The sequence below is a fragment of the Megalops cyprinoides genome, chromosome 2 (genome assembly GCF_013368585.1).
Source record: "Megalops cyprinoides isolate fMegCyp1 chromosome 2, fMegCyp1.pri, whole genome shotgun sequence".
Taxonomy (NCBI): Eukaryota; Metazoa; Chordata; class Actinopteri; order Elopiformes; family Megalopidae; genus Megalops; species Megalops cyprinoides.
In genome coordinates this window covers 55958785-55972542 of record NC_050584.1, presented here as the reverse complement: position 1 = coordinate 55972542, position 13758 = coordinate 55958785, and the positions used below count along the sequence as shown (strand labels likewise).

General features: G+C 42.5%; 1 protein-coding gene across 1 annotated transcript; it reads left to right on the top strand.

Annotated features, from left to right (window-relative positions):
- The first annotated feature begins 1784 nt into the window (after positions 1–1784).
- Positions 1785–11942, top strand: lmx1a (LIM homeobox transcription factor 1, alpha). Its single transcript, XM_036520017.1, has 8 exons — positions 1785–1815; positions 2472–2652; positions 8277–8491; positions 9478–9644; positions 9880–9957; positions 10385–10472; positions 10844–11011; positions 11722–11942. Exons 1-8 carry the CDS (start codon positions 1785–1787, stop codon positions 11856–11858), a joined length of 1065 nt encoding a protein of 354 aa, XP_036375910.1. The 3' UTR covers positions 11859–11942.
- The last annotated feature ends 1816 nt before the right edge of the window (positions 11943–13758 follow it).

Below are 13758 nucleotides of genomic sequence, written 5' to 3'. Positions count from 1 at the left end.
GGAAAATAGTGCATTCGTAACCTGAGAATTTACATTCACGGCTTTATTGACCTTGTTAGATACTAAAACTTCTGAAACTGAAATCCTGTGAGGAACGAAAATGTTAAAAGTGTTAAAACATTGTTTAACATTAAGTGTTTAAGGGGCTCAGATTCATGTTTTCATGATTTTGGAATTAAACAGGATTTTTGGAATAAAACATTTAATATAACAACTGTAGATAATTACATTTTATTCCTTACGCAAGTAAAGTCTGTCATTTCTTTTGGATAAGAGATATAGTCCCAAATTAAGGCTATCTCTATCTGTAACTGCAGCCTGTCTCAGTGTTTATTGACTTGGCTATTTACACGCACTTGTCGATGTGTTTTACTGAATTTTTCGTGTTATTGTGCAGCTGCCTGGTAAACAAAACATTATTCTTATCCGTATACAGTTGAAAATTGAGTTAACATGGCCTAAACCTTAGTTAACTACAACTGTAGCTTATCAGTTACCATTTATTATATATTATAAATCGGAATTTAGGTTATTAAGAATATAGTGATTAAAATACATACTGTAAAGAGTATGCAAACTGCATTCAACGATTTAGACCCTGTCAACCAGTTGTTTTTTTAATTTTACTGTTTTTCATGCTTTAAATGTATTATTATTATTATTATTATTATTATTATTATTTATAAAACAAGAAATCCGCATGAATAATTATGGGAAATTTTTGGTTTGTGACGAAAAATGTGGAGGTAGAGAACATTGAACTTTTTTCGTTTGACGCCTTGAATTATTGGACTTTCAGCACATCACCAGTAAGATAATTGTAGCTTTGTAATAAATAACAATAACATTATAACAATAAAAATAATTAACCTTTTATTTAATTTTATTCACGTGTAGGTGGACGGTATCATACGCCCAGCTATCTTCACGGGCTTCTAAAAAAATGAAACACACCGCTTCAACCAATCACTACATCTATTGACACATAACTTAATACACAAATAAACAGACTGTCTTCATTTAGGGGAATCAATCTCAGAAAAACATTCTAACTCTTCGTACAATACTCACCCTTACCTTTTTTTTTTTCTTTGTTCAAGATTAGCATTGTAGCGGTTTACTGACTTAATGTCTGGGGTCGAGCGGCGCGCTATCATCTGAAGTTTCAGCTTGAACTGGCAGAGCGCACGGCGGCTGTGGCGGGGATGGGAGGAGAATGGCGAGGCTGAGAGGTAGCGGCGTTGCGAAGACGCCCTCAAACTACTTCAAGGTGGGGAGACGCGCAGTCACCGCTCTGCCGGACTAATGGGTTAATTGATAGATGGTCAATAACTAGGTGTGCGAGGAGGGAGAACGAAGAACCCTCGCGTCGGTCGGAGAGAAAACTTTTTTTTTTTGTCTGCAGTTCTTCCTCTTTGTCAAACGACATTCCTCTACACTGCATTTCCATTATTCCGGCACTTAAATGAGGAAGTGTTTACAAAAACTAATTAGTGGATATCGGATCATTCGCAGGTAATGTATCAAATCTTTGTCTCTTTTGATTTCTTAGATTTCTTATGTAAACTCAGTAAGCATATAGATATAAATATGCAACAAAATACTCAAGACAAATCTGCTCATAGTTGCGCCTTTTGCATTTAGTGTTTCTTAATCGAATTATTATAAGTGTTTCATAGCACGTGATATAGAGTAACCTATAACGTGAGTGGGCTGTATTTTATTGACATCATGGTTGGTCATAATTTATTGTTATTTTACAGGAGATGTTGTTGAGTAGTGAAATGGATGAGACCATGCCTGCAGCTATTGTTGGTGAGTACAAATATTAAAGGATATAACTGATTGCAATTGATCAAGGTGCTCAAATAGTTCACCTGCTTGCGCAGTGGAATGGGGATGAGGTATATAATTTCATGCAATGAATGACAGTGTCTATACAACACGAATAACACGTGTTTATCTTTGAAGTTGATAAGTTTCGTGTAATAGCCTACAACTCGTGAATTCTTGGCAACACCTCGGGGTGTTTTTCTTTTAAAGAAATAAGTAAAGCAAACAAATTAGATAAAATCTGAAATGTACCAGTGACAAACTAAATACAAGTTCCTGATGTTACAGCAACTTTTTTCAAATGTTTGTATATACATACACATATATATATATATATATATATATACACATATATATATATATGTGTGTGTGTGTGTGTGTGCGTGTTGTATATACTCATTTTATGTTTATTTATAATTTTTTTGTCTATAGCCTACTCACAATATGTAGAGAGTCAGAGTGGTAAATAGTAACACCCCAACTTATGTGTACGTAACAGTGATGTTTATGGCCAAATGTATTAAGGTATTTTATAAAAAGGTTCATTATATTACATAGCCTGTATAAAGCGAAATAGAGCAAGCTCATGAACATAACGACACGACTCCCCAATGTTCTCCATATTTTTCCTCACGCAGATTTGACTCGGAGAGTTGTGTGCGATGGATGTCACCGGCTCATCCGCGATAAGTACATGCTCCGCGTCAGTGACGGCTTCTGGCACGAGCAATGCGTGCATTGTGCGGCTTGCAGAGAACCCCTCAAAAACACTTGCTTTCTCAGAGAGAAGAAACTTTACTGCAGGCGAGACTATGCAAAGTAAGTGCTAACTGAATTTCTTCATTTTCAGTTAATTTCATATTTGGAGGATGCTTGATCATATTTGAGGCTAACCAGGATTTTTAAAATGCATTCTGAGTCCCTTGTGGAAATCCGTGATGGCAAGGGTCTTCTTTGCTATTCGTTATTAGGCCTTCGCATGCACAGTATGTGCTCATTCTAAAATAAGTATTTGTGAAGTGTGTTTGAGTAACCAGTATCGAAAAACCCAAACTAAAATGTCCATTACAGAATTTGTGGGTGTTCAGCGGGCAGCAGCTCGTTCTATATCGCAAATTGAACTATGGGACAAGAAATAGTTATGGAATAAATTAGGTATATTAGCAACACCCTACAATACAACTCTAATATATTCCAAAATTGAAACATATGCTTAAACGTGTTTAAATGGAGCAGCCAAGGCTGTAATTAATATATAATTAATTTAATCTTCAACCCAAGTACTTGTGGAGCTTTAATATTCTCTATTGTAAAATTTAGTGCTTAATTTTGGTCGTATTCTTAGGAATGCAAGGGGCAAAGCAAGGGTTATAACGGGACGACAGGCCCCTAAAACTGACATTGTCACTAATCCCCATTGTTCTCTTGAGGAGGCTGCTCCACATGAACACGTCTGGGAAGTGGCAAAAGATCACTTTCTCTAAATGCCTATATATTTGCATTTTCAGTGTTCTGTCTGCAACTCACTCACCGGGATTAAAAGCATTACTTAGTTCATTATCATCTCTTGGGGGAACTACAGATTGTATTTATCAAGTGATGCTTGTTTTTTGATTTGTTTAAATGTATTAATTATTGCAAGGAGAAAAAAATGACTTTTCTGAACATGAATTTAAAATTTTGTGCGATATATTTTAGATGCAATACGTTAAAACCAATGCTATGTAGTAAATATTTTCATTATAATAATAAATTTGATCTGAGTACACTTGTAGAGACTTACACAGTTTATTTGCTCCATTACACTATGGCTGAGACACCACAGATTAAAAACAAAATTTCTGGCGCTTTCCCTACTTAGTATTGTGCATATGGATTTCTGAAGGTTTATTGTATGAAGTACATCTTAGTTTCTGAAGGAATATGATTGCATGCTTGAAATAACGGCTTTGTGCTGTGTATAATCTTAAATGTTTGGCTGGGTCTTTGCATTCAGTTATAGTCACACATTATTTGTGTATAATCTTCCCTATAATGAAATTTATGGTCATGATAATACTGGTTATTGTCGTTATACATTTACACTTTAACTATGTATTATGTATGTTAAACCCAAAACACATAACTTTCTTTCTCTACGGCAAGGAAAACTTTTCAGTGTGGCTTTGCCAGTGGCACATGTGGGCGCTTTGGTGTGGCACCTGTCAGGACTGTGCGGTGCCTTCGTTCATCTTCTTGTCAAAGGCAGCATCTCGGCTTTGTCCTTGACAAGTTCAAGGCGTGTGCGTGTGTGTGTGTGTGTGCGTGTGTGTGTGTGTGTGTGTGTGTGTAGAGATGTTAGGAGGAAGTGGGTATGCGTACCGTAGTCCGGGGGACTTGGCAGAGTCGCCGCAGTCAGAGTGCGGGGAAGACAAGGTGACTATGGAGGGAAGGGGTGCACTGGGCCCAGGAATGTGAGAATGCTACCACAGACAGGGAGAGATCTGGGGGAGAGCTCAACTGACACGTTGTCAAGATGTGTTAAATTAGTGAAATCCACCGGCGTGGCAACGGCAAGCTGGGGACAGCATATGGCCGTGTCAGCATGGGTCCTTTTTCCCTCACACCGAAAATACAGTGCCGAGTGGAAACAAAACAACCGAAAGATGCGGCTCCCATTATTTCTGAACAATTTACTGACTGCCTCTGCCAAGCCTCGCCTCTAGGCCTGTCTTGCTCATCCGCCGTTTCAGGTGCGCTCTTCTACCCAGAAAAGTTTCACCGTGCCATGTTGTTGTAGGAAGGCTCGTCCATTCAGCGTTTCAGAGTAAAAACGTGCCAGGAAGAAAAAAAAAAACCCTGCACGATGACCAAGCTGTTTTACCTCCAGGCCACAGTGGCTCTGTTGGCTGGAACAATAGTAATCTAAAATGACCACTGAGTTGGTAATAAGTGCAGAGAGACGGCCCCACATGGCAGGTGGAGAGAGTGTGGAATGGCGGGGCTCCCGGAGGCCCCGGTGCATGGCCTAGACCGGCGAGGAAAAGATAGAGGGCCATATGTTCCAGACGCCGCTGAACCCTGCAGAAGGGACGGCTCTACGAGGCGGCGGTGAGCGGGGCATGCTGTGGCATCTGGATGGCCCTGTACCCAGGGGCCCCGTGTACTGCAGTGGGACGCTGCTCACCCGACCATGAGTTATCTGACCTGACCAATTAGCCACGTGCCCGGTGCCAAACCCTCCTGCCCGGTGCCCGCCGCTGCCCTCCTTCAGGGCCCTAACTGTGCCTCCTGCACTCCGCCACTGGCTCTGGGCTCCTTAGCGGGGTCAGCGGCTATGCTCACTGCAAACCCGCGGCCGGCCTCCCCTGTCTGAGAGGGGTGAGTAATGACCGGCCCTCGTCACAGCTCTCCCCCTGCAGTGATTACAGCATGTTTACAGCGGTCATCGCACCCTGCCCCTTTCCCCTACTAAAGCCATGTCAATCACAAAATGGGCCTGCTAAACTGGCCAATTACGTGCCACCCTGCAAATTTAGCCATCTACAAAAAAATCTTCTCTAAAGCAAAAATTATGATGACACAGAACATTGGCTTATCAGTTCAGCCTCTAATTCCCAGCCATGAATGAAAAAAAAAAAACAGTTGCCAGGGCCTTTTAATGCGCGTATTGCTGCTGATGGTCAGATAAAATATGATATGGAAACAGGATCTGCAGTTGGTTACTGGACTCCCTCCCTACGCAGGTGAAAATGCAGCGAGGAACAATTGAAGCAGCACTCGCTCTTATGTGCAGCGTACTGTATGTATCAGCCTTGAAATCAGATTGACCTTGCTTAAGCGTTTAAAATGATAAAGTCCTGGCCTCATTAAAATTTAAACTGCGTGCAGTGCCATTGTTTGAAAGCCTGCCGTAAGTGCTTGGCAGAGTAGTGAGAAATGAATTCTCACAGATTTTCTTGTTAATACTCGGCCGCTAATGGCTCTTATTTAAATTCACCGTGTCCGTTTTTCTCCATTTGAGTGTTTGTAGCCCAGCTCCAACTTCCTACATGTCAATAAGGTTACCGAAATATTTGAATTATTAAACAGCTGGCTTTGTTCCGTCAGTGGAATACCTTTTGTACAGATACACTTCAGATCGGATCCTGACAGCAAAGCTATGGGTTTGGTATGAAATTGCTAAGTCACTGTGATGCAGAAAATACTTCTTTCCCGTTATGAAAATGCTCTCTACCCAACTATTTGCAGCGTGACTAATTAATCATATCTGACCATTAAAGAAATGGCACCTTCAAGGTCATGAATATAGCTGCAAAGTTTTTACCCAAAAGTCATGGTGCATTTTACACATATCCCGGTCGACTGGTCAAACAAACCATTGCTCAAAATGCACATACCATTGAAGCTCTCAAGCAGACAGCTCTAGTCAGTCAGTCTGTCTGCCTCATAGGAGCTCTCCTGGATGTTCTAACCGGTTTCCTTGGTGTCTCTACAGCAACACTAATAAGTCAGAACAATGTTGATCTTTGAGATGTAGCATTTAACAATCATAGTCATCGCCAATTTCTTTTCAGCTTTATGTGTAATAAGTACCATCATTATTGTACTGTCATTGCTACGCCATTATTTGGTAGAATGAAACATTTATTATCAAGGACAGGCTATGTTTGAATTTTTAAAATGTTCACAAATGTGATGACCTGTGACCTTTTTTCATCATATTCAAAAGAGAATGATTCTCAATAAAGAGTGAAATCACAACCAAACAGAAGTCCAATCGCGCATTTACACAAAACTTTACAGGGCTCTGTGACGCGATAAAGCAAACTCAATTTCCGAAGCGTGAAGCGGCGGTGGCGAACAAGCAGGAGACAAACAAATCTGAAGCCATTGAGGAGAGGACAATGAACATGAGGCAGTGTTGGCTCCTTTTGTTTTTGTTTAGTTAAGTAGAGTTAAGATAATACCGTGGATCAGCCGGCCCCGTGGGACGCCTAATTCTTCCCCTGACTGGAGCCATGACATGCAGAGTTTCATTCTCCCCGCGCCCTGGGACTGCAGCCTCGGACACGGCAGCCAGAAATCACTCATAGTTTTGGGGGCTTAGTCCAACTTTGGTTGCCAGGTGCTAAAACGTCCACTTTCCTCTCAGGGGTATGGGGTGGGGGTGGGGGGGCCGCGGGTGGTGGGGGCAGGGGGAAGAGGGAGGTAGAGGGCCTTGTCAGAAACTCCAATGAAAGGCACAACTCAGCAACATTCCAAACACCACCATACAGCTACGATTGCTGCAGTCGGGAGTCAGAGGAAATGTGAACTTCTTTAATACTGATGGAACATTCTTCATTTTTTGAAGGAATAAACAGTACAACATGGTCAATGTGTATAGACTCGTCTGTGTTAGTGCAACATCAAACGTTGCGTTTCAAACTGTAGACATTGTTGGACTTAAATAGAGCTATTTCTTTGTTTTATTATGCGAAAATTTAATCTGACGAATAAACTGATAACATAGATAGGATATATGCTGAGGAGACCTGCAAAGTGCTGTTTAGTTTATTTAATTTTAATTTAACTTAATATTACCCAATTGTTGAGATATAGTGAGTTCATTATGTTAGTTTTGTAAGAGAAAAGCTGTTTAATGGACTGAACAACTGTCTTTGTATTTTAATTTGAGCTGAGAAATAGAAAGTTTTCATGCAAGATTCAAGGAACAAACTGCAAAGTGGAAACAAAATACTTTGATGAAGCAGCTGAGTGTGTTTATGACCTTTTTCATAACCCTCATATGGTAGTTATAAACTCAGCACACTCGGATCTCTCACACAGTGATGGCTGCTTCAGTAGTTACCTAGTGTGATTTAACTCCTCACACATCAGCTCTAGCTCCTGTAGTATCAGCGTTATACCCTTCACACAGTGACTGTCGTTCACACAGTAACAGCACGGTAAGACCCGTCACACAGTAGCTGTAGCTCTTACAGTAACATCTTGATTAGACCCTTCACACAGGGAATCTTGCTGATATACTATCACAGGTGGATTAGACCCTTCACACAGTGACTATAGCTGTGGCAGTATAGCAGAGAGGTAAGAGGCAAGGCTCGTAACTGAAAGGTTGCTGGTTCAATTCCCCGCAGGGGCACTGTTGCTGTACCCTTGGGCAAGGTACTTAACTCAGAATTGCCTCGATAAATATCCAGCTGTATAAATGGATAACATAAAAATTGTAACCTTGTATAAGTTAACATTACACATCATGTTACACAGGTAATGTAAAAACTGTAACCTATATAAGTTGCTCTGGATAAGAGTGTCTGCTAAATGACAATGTAATGTAGTATAAATGTGTAGTTCATGTAGTAGCTCATCATGTTAATGGCTCCAGACCCTGTGATGAGTCAACACATTCAGCCCGGTCGCATGGTAGCCCCTGACCGCTCCCGTCCTTTCGTGTCCAGCTTGATGGCGGTGCGGTGCAGCGGCTGCTCGGAGGTCATCTCGCCGGCGGAGCTGGTGATGCGCGCCCGCGAGGCGGTGTACCACCTGCGCTGCTTCTGCTGCTGCGTCTGCGCCTGCCGGCTGCAGAAGGGGGACCGCTGCGTCCTGAGGGGGGGGCAGCTGCTCTGCGCCAGGGACTACGAGGGACTGGCCAGCCCCGCCACCTCTGACTCAGGTACTCCGTCCTCAACTGCCCTGACACCTTACTCACAACGTCACCGTCACTGTCACCGCGGGCAGCACGCATGCCTGACCAGGTTGCAATGATCAGCACCTACAGAACCAGTCAAAAGTCTGGACACACATGATTAACATAACGGGAAACATGCATTCAAAAACATTTTGATGTAAAGACTTGTGCTTAAATGCTGGAAATTTGTTTCTTAGACAAAAATAAAAAGTAAAATTGATGCCTATGCATGAACTTGTTTCCAAAAAAATCTTTAATTTTAAAAAAATATTTTTTTGGCTATTTTCAAGAATCTACTATATAAAATAGTTTTGCATTATTTATAACACTTTTTGATCACTGTACATTTCCATTTGTGTTATTTCATAGTTTTATTGGCTTTACAATTATTATTAAGTGTGGAAAATAGTAAAAATAAAGAAAGAAAACTGTCTCCAAACTTTGGACTGGTGCTGTACATACTGGGCAGGACCCATCTCTTCAACAGCTGCTGTATGCAATCTTCAATAGCAGCTAAGCAATCTACACAGCCTTGCCAACACACATTCCTAAATCTGAGGTAAATCAGCATTAGTATAAGCACCCCGTTACAGTCACAACCTGCCTAATGAACACCCATTCTTAAGGCCTCTTTAGCTGTGGCCTTAAGTAAATATAAATAACTAAGTATACAATCTGTAAGAAGGATCCATTTTTTCCTCAGTGATTCCCAGTTAGTATTCAGAAGGACTATATACTTTGGAGATGGATGTGGTTCACAAAGCCTTGATTAGATTCTTATTACTCCCTGAATCTATCCTGTTTATGAGAATAGCAATTGTGCTATTGTGCATTTCTGTGGTTTCAAAATGTTGGCCTACCAATATGTGCCACAATTTCTTTACAAATGAGTATCATGAGCTTCAAAGACTCTGATGTGTTAGTACCCCTGGCAGGTAGCCAGCTCACTCAGTGCTGTCCTAATCTCACAGGTAAAAGTGACGATGAAGAGGATGGGCCTGAGAAGACGGCCAGTGGGGGCAACGGGATGGAGGATGCAGACCACAAGCGGCCCAAACGCCCCCGAACTATCCTGACCACCCAGCAGAGACGCGCCTTCAAAGCCTCCTTCGAGGTGTCTTCCAAACCCTGTCGAAAGGTAAGATGAAAGAGAGTGTCGAAGGGGGTGACGAAATAGGGCAGGCACAATATCCATACAATATTGCACTGGAGTATTTTCCATATAGTAAATATAGTAAAGTTTTAATGTCATTGGCAGAGGATGTTGTGCTTTTCTACTATGGGCTCTACAAGGGGTATGAAAAGGTAAAGGCTGTTGTTGTGCAGACTTGCAAGGTCAAACCAGAAGGTCATAGTTGTTCTCTGACTTGCAGGTACGGGAGACTTTGGCAGCGGAGACTGGGCTAAGCGTACGAGTGGTGCAGGTTTGGTTCCAGAATCAAAGAGCTAAGGTAAGTAGTGCCCTATCGTGTTACGTCCATTAATGCAATATCAGACAGAACAAAAGCAGAGTTTACAGCATGAGATACAGATAATGAACCAAGCATGCAATGTCATTTTTTTCTTTTTTCATGACATCTTTGCTGTTCAATATGTTTTAAATATATGAAGAGCAGACCATGTGATTTATGTGTGACCATGTGTGATGTTTGAGTGATTTTGTTTCTGATTTCTGATTTTTTCAAATATTGTTTGGAAACAATGTTGTATGTTTCAAATGAATTGACATTCTTATAAACGGTGGAACAGTTGAAGGAATTTACGGTATTTGCAGAAGGGGTGCAGTTATATGAAACTTCCTGTTTAGTTTCCATCTGTGCTACTTTTCAAAGAAGATATTTCTGAGGTAGATATTTTCCTTACATTGTATTTGTACAGATGAAAAAACTTGCCAGACGACAGCAGCAGCAGCAACAACAGCAACAGCAACCACAAGATCAACACAATCCCCAAAGTCTTCATTCAGGTACCAGCTTTATTATGATTCTGGCATAGGCAGCCCTGACCCTTGAATTCCAAGAGGGTTTTTAATGAAAATTAAGTAAGTAATTATGTACATTATTAGGGAAAAGAATAGAAATGTCACTAAAATGTGTGCAAGGTACCCTGTATTGTATGGCTTAGAGAGAAATCTGCAAGACTGTGACACTGCAGAACTTCCCAAAATCCTGTAAAATCATGTAATGAAGTATCCCATTTCATGGGCAACTGAAGGACGTTTTTTTGAAGTACTAGCACCCTCCAAGAATAACACAAAAAAACAAAACTAGGTAGAGTTCAGTGGACTCGTGTTCTGGATTGTGCTGTGCTGTAGATGCTCCTTTGTCCCCCTGCCAGTGCCCTCGTGTGCAGGCCTAAGCGCTGACATGGATGCTCTGAGCTCGTACCCAGGCCTGCAGCCACAGCAGCAGATCATTGCCTTAGAGCAGCAGGTCTACAAGATGGATCCCTTCCGGCAGGGCCTGACCCCGCCTCAGATGCCGGGGGACCACATGCACCCATACGGTAAAAGTCCTCACCAGTCCTCCCTCCAAGTATCATTTTTTATCACTTACTAGATCAGTAGACTCACAGGGTTTGCATTTGACACATTAGCCATTTCTACAGCTGGATATTCGCCAAAGCAATTCAGGTTCTGTACCTTTCTGAAAAGTAAAGCATTGCCCACATGGGGTTTGAGTTTGTGATCTGATGGTTTCATCGCACTACTGCTCTCTGATTAGTGCACACATAGGTGTAATGGTAATTCACATAGAGAAGCACCTGATATTGTCCAATGTCTCATAACTGTAGTCATTACCTGTTCCCCATTTATCTACTTTGTTACCACTTTTTCACATTTACATTCATTTTTTGAAGGGTTCATCTCCTTGTTGAATTGCATACAGTAACTTCTGCTTTATTCACCAATTGAAACAATGTATTTCATCTTTTATTTACACAGCTGGGATGACTGAAACTTTAATGTACATACTTTGCAGTTAGTAACATTTCATAATTACAGTTTAATGCACATCAGAGAGCATTACAGTATGATTAAATAACAGCGAGCCTGATTAAATGTAAATCAATTGGTGGTTATTGTCCAGGGAAGGGTGGCTTGATCTCAGCCTTAAATTCAGATCTTATTCTTAGATCATTATAAGACAGTTAGAGTCATGTGCATACCACACATGGCAAAGAGACTGAGAGCTCCGTGATCTGCGTTTCCACAGGCAGTGAAGGCCTGTACAGCGAGATGGATGGAGACTCTCTGTGCCATCTCGGGGACTGCCTGCCCTCCACAGACGCCTCGCTCCTCAACCCCATCGACCGTCTCTACTCCATGCAAGACTCCTACTTCACCTCCTGAGCCCCAGAGCAAGTGCAGTGCATGACACTGCCGTCCCGGATCACAGAACCCTAAAGAGGAGGCAGCCGTGCTGCCTTTGACCTGCGGGCCACCCCCTAATCTATCACACACACAATTGTCTCCACGGATGTACGTAATCTGAAATGAGGGATAAGCCACTGTGCTGACAGGAGTTGGCTGTGTTAAGGGTGCATGAAACCAATGAAATACTGAGGCTGAATGAAGAGTGGGTTTGTACTCATTATAGTGAGGACGGATGCAAAATTTTCCCCTTTTTTGGCTGATTTTAGGTTGTCATTGATTGGCGTAAACACAACCACTGATGAAGGGTTTGGACAAAATGTCTTTTTTGTCATCTTATCCTTTTGCTTTTTTCATAACAATGAAAGAAGAGAAAAGAAAACGTTGTATTTGTCCTCATTAAATGAAGTGAGAATGTTGTATTTGACAGCTGGTTTAAATAATTACACAACCTATGGATTGGAGAGGCCAGATGTATCTCAGCCCAGGATGCAGGGTAAGAAAAAAAAACAGAGTGAAGCTGATTTTCCACTTAGTCTCCCCTTATCCTTTGCGTGGCAAGCATTGCATGTCTGGAATACACAATTTAATGTAACATGTGTTGTACATAAGTTCTCCATGTATTTATTAACTTTGTTGTGAGATGTAGGCGAACTGCATTGAATCATAAATAAATGAAAAGTAAAGCAAAATGACTGACGTGAATGAAATGACCGATTTGAATGAAAGTGTGCTTCGGAAACCGGGGCGGGGGGGGGGGGGGGGGGGGGGGGGACTTTTCGTTCATCCAGGTTCGCCGGTTTACCCATGCTTTCGGACGGGGGGCCGGGGGCTCTCTGAGGCAAGTGACCTGTTACGGACAGTCGGGCATTCTATCCGGCAGGAGCACCTGAGTCAGGTGGCGTCCCGCGCTGTCACCTGAGAGCAGGGCGGAACGCAAGGTCGGTCACAGTCGGAGGGGCAGCCGCGGGCCTGGGCCCCGTCACGGTGGGTAACCCGACACCGGCCCCAGTAATGCGCAGGGCAGCCGCGTGTGACTGAAAAGGGGGACAGAGGAGACGCTGGCCAGATACCAGGCCAAGGTCAGGTCAGAACACAGACGTCTTGCTCCCTGGAGTTTTTCCATGCTTTGTGCTGGCGAGGTCAGCGGATGCTAATGCGCACGGCACCGCGCAACGATTTTCTCAGTAAGTTCGAAGACCACACTTTTTAGGAAGCATAAACCGTGGATGCTCAAGCAAAATCTAAAAGGGTGTCTGTATGTCATCGTAGCTATTCAGCCGTCCTGTATGCGTTGCCCCACACCTGAATGAAACAAAAAATACCTGTAAAGCTGAACTACGCAGTACATGGAGGATTGAGGAGTGTGTGGTATACCTTCTGGCTCTTTCTTCCTCTAGAGGAGCAGCACTAATGCTAATAACTCTCCGAGCTGTTATCGCGGCGGTTTCCGCAGTCTGATGCCTTTGAAAGATGGGTGCGTCCCTTCAGACAAAGGGTCAAAGGGTCTGGATGGAATAATACCGCCATGTAGGAAACAATCACATCCGGCTTGTGATCATGAAGGCTAACATTGTACTTCTGCCGGTCAAAGGGCATACCTGCATTTTTCAGCTCTCCTGCAGCACGGACCACCCAGGCATATAGGGCTGGATCACACTGCTGGAATGCTGCGCTGATACCAGGCTTCAGAGACAGAGACTGAAAGCTATGGCAGAATAAATGCCTGGTATGACACACAAATATGAAGCTGGTAATAAGTCTTACCTCTTTGCCCTGGCTGTGAACCTTTCGTTTCATCTCACATTTCTTACCGTGAAATCAGACCTTAGAGGTAAGACTGCAATTCATTGGTCAGGAACAATCTGACTGTCTGTCA